The 15,538-nt window shown below is 39.0% G+C and overlaps 1 protein-coding gene across 6 annotated transcripts in view; it reads right to left on the bottom strand.

Moving 5' to 3' along the window:
• PPP2R5E (protein phosphatase 2 regulatory subunit B'epsilon) overlaps positions 1-15,538 on the bottom strand; it is an 81,795-nt gene that overhangs the window by 29,244 nt on the left and 37,013 nt on the right. For all 6 annotated transcript variants that reach the window (XM_027905807.1, XM_027905806.1, XM_027905809.1 and 3 more), the window contains one exon: positions 5,215-5,411. In XM_027905807.1, coding sequence (XP_027761608.1) covers positions 5,215-5,411 — 197 coding nt within the window. The remainder of the gene's footprint in view (positions 1-5,214; positions 5,412-15,538) is intronic.

Below are 15,538 nucleotides of genomic sequence, written 5' to 3'. Positions count from 1 at the left end.
AAAATTTCTATTAGAGAAGAGACATTATTTGTCAATTCGTGTGAGAGTCTAGGATTTCATTTTTTTCTCTTAAGAGTCAAAATGACATTCCGTAATATACTTTGAAATCCAACACAAGAACCAACAGGAACATATGCACAGGGGTTCTGGTAAATCAAAAAGGTAAGACTGGATATAGGCAGACCTGCAAAAAAATCTCTATCCAAGAACATTTTAATACAGAAAACCCTAAACAGGATGAACATTTAGCAACCAAGATGTCATACTTAGTCATAAGATACAGCTAAAGCTATAGAAAATAAAAAGATTCATAATGCCTATGAAGTCTACAGCCAGAACACTTCCTAAAAATAGGTTCCTTAACATGCTAAAAAAATCATGGCTTAACAAGATATTTTTTATGTTTAACAGGTCTGTCACAAACAAACTCCTGAACAGGCTCTGCCCTCACATCTGTTGAGACAAACCTGCAGTAAAAGGAATGTAATCCCTCTAGATTTATGCCAGTAGAAAGTAGAGACAAAAGGAAACAACAACAACCCAGAATCTGACCTTTAAAATGCACTTTTTCGTGTTTATTTGGGTATTGATTTAAACAAGTTTCTTTCTCTGTGTTGCTCAACACAGTTTCTACACCTCATGACGTGATGTTTCACTTCGGGTGTACAGAAATTACAGTCCTATTTTCCTTGACTTGTCGTTACAGAAAAGATAAAGATGCCAACGGGAAGCCAAAAGCATTTCAGCACTTAGAAGAGAGGAGAACGATTCAGAACCATTCTAAAAGGTGTGTCCCAAAAGAGTTTCATTCGCCATCTCCTATGGGCTGGCAATCACTCCAGGATGTTGTGTAAACATCCCCGGTAAATGTCAGGGCTCGGGTTTACAATTTTGGAAGAATCGAGTAGGAGAGCTGAAAGGTTGCTCACCAACAATTCATCCAGATTTCTCAGTTTAACAGCTTGTCAATTTTTCCCATCTGATTTTTTAAATGAAATAAATCAGTTTCCTCAATATATGTCTTAACACCCAGGAAACATGAACAGCTCTACCACAGACACCCTTTAGGATACCACAGATAATAACAAACATTTATTTCATTCAACTACCATTGCTTAATCTACCAGCAAAATCAGTACCATTAGTTTCAGCCTCCCCATTTTGCTCGGACAAGAACAAATTTTAGATTAAATGTCCAATTATTGGCTCATAAAGTCCAAACAGTGCCATTTCCTTCTCAGCAGAGTGTGGCTTAATTGGCAAGGACCTTTTTTCCTGAGACTTACCTAATTCTGAGCAATGTCATCTGCCCTTCTGAACAACACATCAAACTGCAGGGGAAGCGTGCTGAGCAATGCCCTGCTGAATAAATCTCTCCAGCTCATGACCATTAACACAAATCCCAATCCCTCTTCCCATCAACTGATATTGATGACAGTGACGAGGCCGCTGCAACTTGCTTTGGTGGCCATTAGGAAATTCAATTTTATTTTGTTTTTGTTTTTTATTTTTAAATAACAATTAACATGCCCAACACTGTATCAGGCTAAACAGAGAGGTTTAAAGAAGCAGATTTGCACACAGGTTGGCAAAGAGCCAACTGATTTCACATTTAGCTATATGCAACATCATATCATATGCTCAGGAGAACAAGATGAAAATATGTGATATTGCAAATACAGATAAAGGCTTTAATGGCATGAATTTCACATGGCTGGCATAAAAAACACCCAGGTGTTATGCTGGCTACCACAAACGACTGTTTTTCAAACCCTTTTGTCAAAACACCACCACATTTTAGAAGCAATTAAAAGTCCCAGATCTTCTGAAGAATTTTACTGGCAACCTTTTTCTAGCCCAGCATCTACAGAGCCAAATTCCTGTCGGGTCACAAACAGAGATCACTAACATAAATGTACATTATAAAACCTTAAGCCTCTTCCACAGTTATTAATTATCTAAAATGTTCAAAAAAGTAAGATGAGAAAACACTTTCGCCATTCATCCTTCTCTACAAATATGAGTAACTTAAAATATCAGTTTCAGACTGGTGGGCCTTTTTTTTTTCCTGCTCTTAAATGATACCAAAACTCACAAAAGAGCTTCTTTTTTTCCCCTTCACCTCCAAATCACAGTATCTCAAAGGGTCAAGCAGGAAATATTAATTCCTAGATTCATAAACACTGCACATAAAGGGAAGAGACCTTCCAAAGGGACAAAGAACACCTGGGCTCCTTTTTGATCCTGGTCTTTCAATCAAAACACTCCCATGACAATTGTGGCAGGCAGTCAGTGGGGACACTAATTTGGTCAGGACACAGATACTGCTGTTTTCTTCACTATCATGACAGGTCTGAGATTGTCAACGTGACAGCTCTTTTGTGAACACAGTTGGAGGCCCCCGTGAAAATCCCCGAGAGCAGACAAAGGCAGCAGTTGCTCTCACAAAGTCGACTGGGCACAGTTAATGCTGTCTCAGATCATGGGCACAAATCTGCTCAAAACAAGAACTGCTCTTAACTGCAAAGCAAGGGTTACACCAAACATGAGGCTTCAGGACAAAGTGACTAATGCTGTCTCTTGACCAGGCAGTATGTGCTGAAAACTTACTCTATAAAACATTACAAGCCCTACCTCTCCCTCTAGGGCCCATGTAACTGTAATCAAGAGTGCTGGAGAAGTCTGGCCTTTAGAGGCAAAGACAAGGAGGGGAACAAAGCATTTTTACCAGACAGCCTATACCTGCAAAGTACAAAAAACCTGCAAGCCACAAAGGCCCTGGTGATGTGGTTCAGTAGAAATGCTGCATTAGCATTCATTGGGATGATGGACAGGAATCATTCATGCATCTGCTATGGATTCACTCACAGAAATTCAATACCAGAGCACAGCATCCTGCTCACATGGAACACAACCACCAAAGTGTTTCTCCAGCAGCACATACACCAAAACCACAGGCACAGCTAGGGGACTCCAGCTTACACCTTCATCAAAAGCACAGGTGGCTGCTGCAAGCCAGAGCTTCTTATAAAATATAAATGCTACAACTTTCTCAGGAAATTCTTTAGGACAAAACACATCCCCTTCCCTAAATACTTATGCAACTTTTTATTTGTAAAAAAATCTAGGTTTGGGCAGTCAGGGTCACTGGGTAGCCAGACACAGGACTTGAGAATATTTGCAGTCCTCCCCTGCTTCAGTACCACGGCAGTGAAGAGGAAACACAGCTTGGGTTCAGCACTGGAGCCCAAATGTAAGGCAGAAGGAAGCAGATTGAAGAAGGGAATGATGCAATGAAAGGAAGAGAGTACAGCTGTCCATCAAAAATGAGCTAAGTTGAAACTGGAATTCCTGAAGCTCCGTTAGCAAATATCTACTAAATCCACAGGAAACATTCAGGCCGTACATTTGTTTCCAGTGACTCCTCCATATCATAGACAATTATATTTAAGGAAGTTATTTAAAACCATGCTTTGCAAACTCTTTAGGCAATGCATCATTTCCTTAAGATAAAACCTGTTGTGTGAATTAACACATATGTCCTACAGGGCCAGAGTAGGACATACTACCAAAGGGCTTTTGCACTTCTTTTGCAGTTCAAGATCAGATTGTTTCATAGACTATAATTTATGATTCATATTGAACTTTACGAGCAGTTACCAATCAAATTCTTGTTGTTTCTTGGGGCCCGAACTAAGACAACACTAACTTGCAGAGTTCTTATTCAGCAGATTTTGCTAAAGTAAACAACTCCAACCAAAGCCAACATGGGAACAGAACCTCAGTTACAGAAATGCTAAAAAGAATTACCAAATTCTCTGAAGAGGTAAGTTTGGAGGCACCTGCTACTCACAGAAAAAGTCCCCCATTTTTCTGAAGTTATCTGTGCATCACTGTCCTGTCTGTGCAAAGGGTGTGATACACTTTGTTCATCACAAGGGATAGAGAGGAGATTGAAACATTCACAAACCATTTAGATACTACAGTGCAGCACCAGCTGAAGAACTGAGCAAAGAACTAATCATTCTGTATTCTGACAGTATTTGAATGGTGCATGAGACCACATGCTGAACAAATAACACAACAGACTGAAAAGCACTTAATTCAGGAGATTGGTCCAGTGCAGAAGCAGGAAAGGGAGGGTGAGGGAGAAGGGGAAGAATCTGATCACATAATTATAGGTTTTCTGACAATGCACACACACAGAGAAGCCATATTAAGATTTTTCCATATACCCTTAAATTCTGGGGGTTTTTTCTTTCATGATTAACTGCTTGGTGGTTCTGTCACAATTTACAGCTATTTTTAAGTATTACAGACGAGCAACACAGCATGTATCTGTGTGTCAGAAAAGAAGTGAGGAGCATATATAATGCAGTGTAAAATCTATTTATGCTTTTCTTTTTACAGCAAGCACATAGCCAGTGGATTCCACGATCACACACCATCATTAGGAAACCAACATCACCAAATCTATATTTAACTAATTGCCTTCTCATTTAGGTAATGGGTTTTAAGGGTTCTGTATGGGAGTACAGAACAAACACTTTAAAGCAGTGATTGATTTTGCCAAACCAACAAACCTACACCACGTAGCATCTGATACTGTTTCCATTTTTACACTGAAAACCTATTATTTGACAATTTCTATATACAGGGTATGGCTTTATTTTGCTGAGTAATCTTGCTCACTTTAATGACAGCTGCCAATAAATTCACATACCACAACCAGGAAATTTTCACACTGATCCTATAAAATATTTTTAGCATTTATTATTTTAAAATTATTATCTGTGCATACTTCAAGCTACCTCTGCCTAAAGTAGACACTCAGGAGCTTGGAGAAGGTTCAAAGAAAGGTAAGAAACTTGCAAAAATTATTCTATTATTTGAACTGGGGAGGAGAGGTGGGGCAGGTGGGGGGAAACATCACGTACTCAGATTTTATGGCTGCTGGTTTTCTCCATCAGGAAACAATCCAGGTTTCCTTTCATAGGTTTGTGATTATAAATAACCATCATCTCCTTGACTTTAATTAAGAATATATAAAAATTAACATTTTTGTCTCTGGAGAATTATCCCCAAGTGATGTCTAGCAGCAAATACAAACCAAAGGCCTCATTTAATCCACCTACTCCAGGTTCAATTTCGCCCACAACACGTAACTAGAACTGCAAGTGGATTTAAAGAGACCACGAGAAAGAAGGAACTCACCATTCTAACTACTTCAGGGTAAGTCTGCTCTGTCAAACAGCCTCTGCTTATTGTAATGTAGTCCACCAGTTCATTAAGAGTGGAGCGCTTGTATTCTTTCATTTTAAGGTCTGAAAGCGTGTCCATGAAGTCAAAAATGACACAGCACTGTTGAAGTTTCTTTAGGAACAGTTCAGGCTGCTCTGAAGATGGAACGTCTATGAAACAAGAAAGGAAATCTTTGTGAGTCTGGCATCTTATTATACAAAACAGGCTTTCTTTTTGAAGATCAATTTCAAAGGAAAGCAGCATTCATACAATTTTTGTAAAACAGAGTTCACATTAACATACGAACCGCTCACAGGAACTGTATTACTGCTGTGTGTTTGAGATCTTCAGCATACTGCAGAGGACATTTAGTCATCACTGGCTATTAGGAAAATAAAGTTCACCCAGAAAGTCCAGCCTTAAGTGGAGAATGCAAACACAACAGCACTGAAGATTTAATTTTACAATATACCACTACTCGGAGGCTGGCGTTCACCACTGTTAACTTACACTCCAAAGGAGGATGAAAGAACTGTCAAACACATCACGTTTGATTAATTTATATTTCTAAAAACACTGCGTCAATTATAACCCTACCATGAATATACATGAATACATATATATGAATACACAGCAAGACTATAATTCCACAAACAAGTTTTAAGATCCAATCATTACCCCCACATTGACACTCTTCACAGCAAAATCAACTGAAACTGAAACACAATGAGGATTTTTTTGCTGTACTATGAACACATAACATGCATCAATAGGAACATTTTCACAAAAAATAGCATGTGTTTGACCAATAAAGTAAGGAGAATTCACTACTTTTGCTCTTATTTCTTAATTGTCAGCAGATAAAAAGACTTAATACAATAATAAAAGGCATGTCAGCATCTTAATGGCTGGTTAGTTTACCAAATGCATCAAAAGAATACACAGACAGCTTTCTTTCTCCAATGTTCATGTACATAAGAGGCTAACAATAGCAGAAAGTTGCAGGAATGAAATACACATTTCCACTCTGCAAGTCTGGCCTCAGACTAGGGAGCACTTCATTTCCTTTGATCTGCCCTTTTTTTGTTTTTAAGGCACCAATGCCTGTTTTAAGACAGCAAAATCCTGCAAATGACCTTCCAAGTCACAGCATAACATGCAAATGAAAAATTTAATTGATCTCAACTAGAAAAATTTTAATAGAAAAGAATTGATACTTGTTTCTTAAAACTTGGACATACCAGTAAAAAGCCAATCTAAGATGGAATTTCTTAATGCTGACACAAGAATATGTCAAGGTAAGGAATACTTGGAAAACGCTGGAAGCTCTTAGTAATTGCATGGTAGTTTTAAGTAGTTTTAAGGTTTAAGTAACATGAAACTCTTTTAATTAAACACAGTGCTTAAATTTAATTAAAAACAGTGCTTAAACACTGAAAAGAATAAACATGGATTGCAGTACAAATAAAGGTGCAATGGTTTATTCAGCCTTTCTCTGTTTACAGCACTGCAGCAGTGACAGGATTCAAAAGGTAGCAAATTGCATCCTGCAAAGAACCACCAGAATCTTGGTAAAGTTTAACTGATGCTGTTGAGCAGCAAACACCAATCTCATATTCATTAGGCCTGGGTAAGTTCAGTGACATCTGTCTCCAGAGGAAATAGAGGTGTAGGGGGCAACGTGGTATAATTATGACACCGCACTTCACATCATCAGAGCTGTCCACCCCACATACCCAAAGGCTACAACCATCTGGGGCACTGAAGATGCAAGAAACGTAGTCCTACAGAACCCCAAGGAGAGCTACAGGGGAGAAGAATCGTCCCCAGACACCTCCAGAACACTGAAGGTCCCCCATTACAAAAAAGAGCACTTCTTCACGAGCTTTCTAAGGTTACAGCCCTACAGAGGAGAAAAAGGTCTGGGGATGCAAAGTCCTTGTGACTGCTTTCTTGACTAAATGTGTTCAAATAACCCAGAGAAGGAGAATGGACTTCAGAATTCACCGCTATTAGCAAGCAGGCAACAGTTACTTGATTACCAATTTCTTCCAAAAGACAGAGTCTAAATACAAGCTGAAAAGAAGACGGGGAAAAAAAATGAAGTTGCAGTTGGTTACATTTCAAAAGTAGTATTTTTAAAAGTTACACTCTTTCATATACTATCTGTAACACACCACAGACCTTGAAAAGCTGTAAGAGGTACCAATAAGATCTCTGTTGTGACGTGGTCATAATGGGGTTTTGGTTGCTCTGTTCTGCATGACCTGTATGCATTTGCTTTGGCCAACAAGGACATTATAGTCAAAGAAAAACAGGCTGAGATCAAATGGGAATCCCTTAAGACACAATTCAGCACAAGTTAAAACCAGACTCATATATATATGACTCAAGATTACACTCATTTTAAACTGAGTTGGTAATAAATAAAAATTTTAAAATTACTGAAGCATTAAAATAAGCAATAAAAGTTTGTTTTCTTTTTTTTTTTTCTTCAGTTAAGTACATGGAGGTGTGGGAACAAAATGAAAAACATAATTAAGTTCTGCTTAAGAAAAACCACTCTAGAACGCTACAAGAAATTCATGGGAGTCCAACTACGTCAACAAGCCATATGAAACACAGGGGCAAACAAAAAAACCCCAAACCACAGTCAACCAAAAAAACCACAAACAAACAAACAAACACACAACCCTCAAAGCCCCACAAAATAAAACCTCACAAACCAATTGTTCTGGTCATATTGGCTTTTCTTTATTAAGCAAGTTACCACTCAAACTAGAGAATAAGAAGTTTCACTCTGTAATTTTTCTCATTATTCTTGGGAATTTGGGGTGCCTTGGGAACAGGCTAACACCTAATGCCTAGGGGGTTTTTGTACTTGGAAACAGGACAAGTATGGGAATAAATCAGTAAATTAAACAATTAGAGGAGTAAAAAATTAGAAGGTGCTAAGACAAGAAAAGGGCAGCATAAATAAATATAAATAAAATCAGTATTCTGTGTTCCCAGCCTTCCCCATTAGTTGGTTTGGGGTTTTGGGGGGGGAAAAGGGGTTCTTTTTCTGGTACCTGGGGCACAGACCTACAGACCCCGCAGCAAAGCTGAGCTCCTCAACACAACCAGTCGAAATGAAACCCGCAGTTCCTTACAGACATTCTCAGTGAGCTGATGAAAAACAGCAGATCATTTTCTTCTCAGCAGATACTCAGGGCTTTCAATGAATCCTGCAACATTTTGCTCCTGTCCTAACACGCGGCGCAACATTCAGGCCCCAAAATTTCCATTGTATTTGCTTTCAGAAGAACGAACTGAAAACTGAGCAACTGCTATAATAAATCTGTGTAAATACATATAACACTTTAATAGCCTATAAAATAAAACTAAAATTACACTATTAAATGGCATGTGTGATTTATGTCCAATGCACAAAGGAGTACACACTTATTAAAATCAAAATTTAAAGGAAGATAAACTGTCTGGATGACTGTGAGAACTCTCCTTGTTTTCAGAAGGTCCTTGCTAGAATTTAATTTTCAAGTTTGTCAGTTTTCTCTTTAGCCATTTAAAACTGTACAGAGCTTTTGAAATACAGTGAGTATTCACAGATTCAAGGGAAATTGGCTTAGTGAAAGCAAGCACTAATACACCTGAACAATGATAATCAAGACAGAATCACAGCCTTTAACAGTGTCAAAGTTTTACAAAGTTATCAGAAAAACTGACAGAAAGTGATGTTTGTTTTTTTTTTAGACATGGACTAACAATTCTTACTGCAAGGGCTGAAGTACTAATTCCGAAATGGCCAAAGCAATTCTGTTTCTCTCTTAATAGCCTTTTCCCAAAATAATCCTAATCCAACCAGCCCATCCCTTCTCATAAATCTCTGTCTTCTGCATCCTTTTATCAACTAAAGACACAAAAACAGATAGCACACTTTTACTGCAAGTCTCAAACATCAATAAAAACATACCCATGTTTTTACTGCCTTCATGTTTTAATTAAAGTCATTTACCAGTAACTCATTTGGGCTCATAGAAAGCAAACTATGCACCAGAGAAACTGCATCCCTAGAACGGAGCTGTGGCTCTCCTCTCCCTGGCAAGGGAACAGCCACGAGAAGGGGAACACCTGGATCCACTCCAGCCTGTAGTTTTGCAGCGAAGGGTATAAGGAGGGGAAGTGAAGATGGGGGGAGGGACTGAGCTGCTTAAAACAGCATGGCAACTGCGAGGAAAAGCCACAGGATTGCAGACACAGGGCAGTGCAGGGCCCAGAATCGGAATAAAACAAGACCAATGATGCAGATTGCATATGAAGCCCGAAGCAGAACCACAGGACACTCCCACGCTGCCCTGCACCCACACATGCTCTGTCAGGACGTTTATGAATAGTTAAAATCAAAATGCCCTCAGAATAACTATTGCTTCCAGTACATACATTACTGGTATTCATTAGCTTGAAGACGGCATTTGCGTAAAGAATAAGCATCATCCTCTTGTATGACAGTAAAAGCAAACAGCACATTAAACATGAGAAAATAAAAGCACACACTAAAACCAAATTCCAGAAGAGGGAAGAGTGTTTAATAGTAAGATTTTTATTCACACTAACTTTAAGCACTTCCTTATAACATCTCAACATCTGAGAACTCTGTATTCACTCTGCTTCTGAGATTGTTTCCTCTTTCAACTAAATGGCAAGATTTCTACTTTCCCTTTCAACGTAATGGCAAAGTATTTCCTCAGTTTTTCTCCAGTTTCCTTGTCTTCTAGTTACTAAACAGACCTAGGACTATTCCTTTCTAGTTAAATAAAATCTCTTTGTGACAAAAAAAGCTCCAAAACCCCAAACAAATTTCTCTCCTTTTGCTGCCACTCACAAACCTCATCCAACATAACCTGCAGCAAGGACCCACCTGCACAAAGCAGGAGCTGTGCACAAATCTCTGCCTACAATCTGTTCTTCACAAATCACTGCGGAGATTCTGTTTTGTGAGAAGTTACCTTTTTGAGTTTTTTCATTCAAATAAAAGTTGCAAATTTGAATTTGAAAGCCTTTTGGTTTTCTTTGAGAAGATCACTTCATGAGAAGGCTCAAAGCTTGTGTTAACTCACAGTTCCTGTCACACAGAACAAGACACTTCTCACAATGTAATATTGGTCATAAGATCTCAAGAAGTACAAATGTTTGCCCTCTTTTTCTTACACACACTCTCCTTGAGAAAAAATAATCACTATCCTGATAGCATTCACTTAATTTTCCTGCCTGTCAATATTATGAATGGTTTGCCAAGTCAGTAATCATTCATTTATAATAGGTGCTTTTTTTCCCAAAGCTGTTATCCCAACCCATTCTCTACACTTAATAATTACACAAGCAGGGCAGCAGTTAGGCACTGCGTTCCAAAAACCCAACCAGTGCAATTATTCACACAGCAGTAAATCCAGTGGGACAAACTCAAGCTGACTTTCACAGGTGAACACGCACAAGAAAAGCACGACATGAGCGTCCCATCTCCAGCAAACTGGAACTGCACCATCAGAAATGCAACACAGGACATAATCCACCCACTTCCTGACAATCTTGTGCCTCTTCGGATAATCAATCGCAGAATTGAGGATTATTTCCCCGGCCATAAATGTCTCCCTGATCAAACCGAACAAGTTCTCACTAAGTGGGTGGGAATCTCCTGGGTAGTTCTGCAGGGATCTGGGAATCCCTCTACTGCTTACCAACACTCCCTGATCATTTCACAGAGGTTTCCAACAAATTATTTACTGGGGTGAGTACTCTGAACTCAGTGTAGATCTGACATTTCATTTGAGTGCAGATGTGGCAGCATTACAAGCAACAGGAGACGACACTCTTTAACAGGCGTATTCTTAGTCATAGACACTGCCAAAATTTTATAATGTAGGTATACTTTTAAATACATTAATCAAAATTCTGCCTTTACTCATGTATGTAACATCTTACAAACTTCAGACTCTGAAGAGAACACTTGGATGAAGGGCTGCTGTTTCCTTCATCACAAGACCAAGAATTAAAATCAAACTGACAATAAAAAGAATTTATTAAAGCATATATTTTAAAAACCATACTTTAAACTTTGTGAAGCTCAAATTAAACTTTTTGCCTGCTCTCACATGGTGCAGGCAACAGCTTAAACCTCTTCACTTTCACCCACGGAGCTCAATCCGGAGCCACAGCAGTCAAAGTTCCGATGAAAAGATTCCCCTAGGCTACGCTTTGGTAATCTGTGACCAACACTTGTTCATCCCACCAGTGATGTCTGTGCTGTGAACATCTTTCAGTTTGGAAATGGACCAAGACTACAAGTTTGGTTGTCAAAGCTACTGATGAGCCACAGCAAAATATTATTACATCAACACTCGCTGCAAAAGGACTTTATTGGTGCGAATTGGCATCGATGATGTGCACCCTCAAGTGAGCAGAAGAGCTTCCAGGGTGCCCTGGCTTTACAAGTTTGGGTACTCTTACTCATCACTAACCTAACATGAGAAATGTTGTTATGAAACAGTTACATAAAACATCTTGGATAATAAGATGTAATCAAGGAAATACATAGTGGATAGTGAGAATTCTGGAACAATTAATGGAAGACAAGGTTGGCAGGGCATTTCAGTACACCAACTGCTGCTCTAGGTCCCCCAAAAACAGGGGCTCACAAGATATTTGGCCATATCTAGTACTAATAATCACCACTCAGAAGTAACCATGCCTTTTCATGATCAAGCAGTAATGCCTTCCTCCTTAGGTAAGCTGACAGCACTTTTCAACACTTCCCCATTAGTTCCTCAAGGAATGGGAAGAGTTTAACGGAATAAACCAAGACAGTCAAAGCTTACCTATTCTACCCACAAGCCAAAAATGCTCCAGGTCAAAGAAGATAAAAGAGAAGGCATGGAAAACGAGTCAAAGGACAAGACTTCAAAGAAAAATTGATGGGAAAAGACTGGGTAGATGAGTGTAGCAAAAAATTTTGAGATGGAAGAACAGCAGAGCATCTGTGAATGCTATGAGGGCAGAGTGGGAAGCAAAAGAAGGCAGGGAAACAACATAAAACATTATTGAAAGACCAAGAGAGAAAGAGGATGAGGTGGAGCAGGAGACTTGGAAAAGAGAGAGAGAGGAAAAACTGTCTGGACAATAAGTAGCACCATGAAATAGCAAAATATTTCAAAAGGAAAAAAAACAGGAGCTCCAAGTGTTTAAGCAAAACAAGAATGAATGAGTTAGTGGTTACAGGTTAGATAATGATTAAGCAGCCACATATCTGGAGGTTCTTGACACTCTGACATCTTTAATATATCCCGTTACATTATTTATGGTAAGTTTGCCTAGACATCAAATTAACACCTATATTTTAGCTCCAAGCAGATCACAGGTTTTCTAGGTGGCTTTCTCCCCCTTCCTCCCCCCAATTTTTACTAATATTTCAAAACCAATTATTAGTGATTCCTTTTTTTTTTTTTCAGTGAAGCAAAAAGCCTTGCAAAAATACACACGTTATTTCGATTTCCTAAACTGAATACGTGGCATAAAATCCCAAAATAAGACGAAAATACTTTGCTGAAACACTGAGAGTTACTGCGGCCAATTTCCTGGACTGACTCAAGCTTCTTTTACACTGGCTAAGAAAGCTCATGCTCGTTGTTTTAAGTAGATTATTACTGAACTGCACTTCCAAAGTACAAGCTAACCTTCAGAGAGAGCTGAAGTCACCAAGTTTGCTGAACAGTCACCAGAGAGAACTGCTGCCCATGTCTGTCCTGCCACCTGAAAATACTGACATGAGGTAGTGAAAAAATTATCAGGATACCTTTGGCACACACCACCTGCCTAATACACCTTCTGCCATTAGATATGAAACACTCGACTGCTGCTTTTCAAAGTCTTCTCCAAAAAGAGGGGGGAAAAGGCAATGAATTGCAAATGTTCTTTTAAAAAAATAAGGAAAAAACAATTCACACAGTTTGTCTTCTACTTTTTATATTTATATAAACATAAGCATATTTCCACTTACAGTATCCGTGGTAGGTTTTTGGTTGGTTTATTGTTTGGGGGTTTTTTTTCTGACACTAACCAAGTAATTTAGCTGGGTGTGTAAAAAAACCCCCAGGAGACAACACTATAACACTGTACAATCAGCTCAAGCTTTGGAGCTCCCAGAGCTGTGTTAGAACATCCTTTAGTCTAGGAAACAAAATTTCCATAAACTTAAAGATCTCCAAATTTTAGCGCCATGCTTCAAATACAAACACAAGACTGACTCCACAGGAAAACTCCTTGCAGTGTTGTTTCCTGAGACTCCAGGATTAGTCAGGATTACTCCTCACACCTTTGCTCAGGTCTAACTGGTAGTGCCACCCTCCACTGGTTCCTCTCAGCCCTTACCAGGAGGGGCTGTACACCAGGTTATTCTGTAGACATTTCGATAGCAAAAGCTACAGGCAGGGCAAATGCAAAATCTGCTGAACTTACCTATGTGCTCGGCTGCTCTACCCCAAACCACATCCCAAAGGCCAGAGACAGGAACACCACGTAAACAAAGCCATCTCGTTTTCCAAGGGATTTCTCAAATACCCGACACAGAGCAAAGCTGCACAACAGTAACTTAATGCTCCACTGAATCACCCCACTGCTGTCTTCCTCTCCTGTAAAACCTCGAACAGTCCTCCAGGCTGCTTCTCAGTATATTTTCAGCTGCCTAGCTAGACTCTAGGATTCTGCCATCCTCCATCCACTCCTAAGTTCTTAGTAGAGCACTGGAACCCAAAACATCAATGGAGACACCAAGTCTCGGCTCATTATTTCAACTTGGTCATGCTATGCTCATGTCACTTCTATTTTGGACTTGGTTTCTGATAATTTTAGAGGGAATGATGGATTACACTGCAGCTTCAGCTCTATCTTGCTGCATCATGAACATTTTTTTTATTTTCATTGTAAACTAATGGCAAATAGTAGAATATGGCAAGACCAGTCATTTACAATGAACAGTACATTGTTTCCAGGTTCCCTAGATGGCAACAAATCTAAAACACAGAAAAATGTTTACAAGTTCCAAGACACTAAAAAACACCTTTGCAAAAAACCCACAACGGCCTGCTGACCTAAGGCAGAAGAATCCTTAAGAGGATTATTGTCTTCCTTTTGATAAGATTCTTATCAGATCACAATTTTCTTCTGCGTGACATGAGAAGCTTGTGCTCTGTAATGATCATTAAACATAAGAACACAAACATGCCACAGCAATCTTACACTTACCTTCCACTCTAACTGCGGTCACAAGGCACTCAGGATTCGCATTGCAATTCATTTGTTCGGTTCATTAAGTACATAATGAAATAATGATAAAATTATGTATCTGTACATGCTTCCTGTAAGAATGCAAAAATTCTATCTTGCTTAGTAAGTGCTCTGAAAGTGCCATCTGTCCAAATAAAAATATGCAACATTCCTTTCGCTCGAACTACAGAGCTGCCCTGTGAAATTTATTCAGGAACACTCAGACACTTGCAAAAAAAGCTGAACCAAGAGCATAGGAAACCCAAAACATAACTCTCATCCAAGCAGGCTCAGAGCAAGTGCCAGGATTGCTACTTCGCTTGATACTGACCCACTAATTTATCCCAGAAGTCACAGGAGTACTTCATTCTCCAGTGAACGAAGTAATTAAGTAAGAGCTATTCTACATACACAACCCACTGTCTCAGAGCTCACGTTTATATTTAAAAATATTCACATTTATTAACTTAAATAATATACATACATATAAAATATACATTTCTATAACCCTGCTTATACATTGAGAAGAGTTTAATTGAACCCTGAAAACACAACTTCCATTCCCTTCTCATTTGGTAGTATAAATTTAGTCAAGAATATATTCTACTCTATGCTAATTTACCACAACAGTCTCCCAGCATTTTCCAGTAATGCACTACAAAATCCAACTGTTTGCTCCCTCATTCCCTCCATAGAGGGTGCAATGTGTGTAATTCAGTAAGAATTTCATGGAACTGCACATGAGTAAGGTGTTACGTTTGAGTAGGAAAACGACAAGATTTAATAAAAATGCCCCAAAGTTATGATGGAAGATGCGGAAACACGTCGGGAGTTCATTCTAAAGTCCCCATATGGATCCCCCTCATTATACACATTTCCTCTTCACTGCAGAAGCTCCAGTATGACAACAAAATCATTGGGTTTGGCCTTGGTTATTCACTCAGTCTTCCAAATACTGGCTTCAGCCCCCTGAGATCAGAAT

Source organism: Empidonax traillii, unplaced genomic scaffold, assembly GCF_003031625.1.
Source record: "Empidonax traillii isolate 1590-97213 ecotype Southwest subspecies unplaced genomic scaffold, ASM303162v1 scaffold1211:size273671, whole genome shotgun sequence".
Classification (NCBI taxonomy): domain Eukaryota; kingdom Metazoa; phylum Chordata; class Aves; order Passeriformes; family Tyrannidae; genus Empidonax; species Empidonax traillii.
Note: the sequence above shows the minus strand (reverse complement) of the source record. Positions and strands in the feature narration are given on the sequence as shown.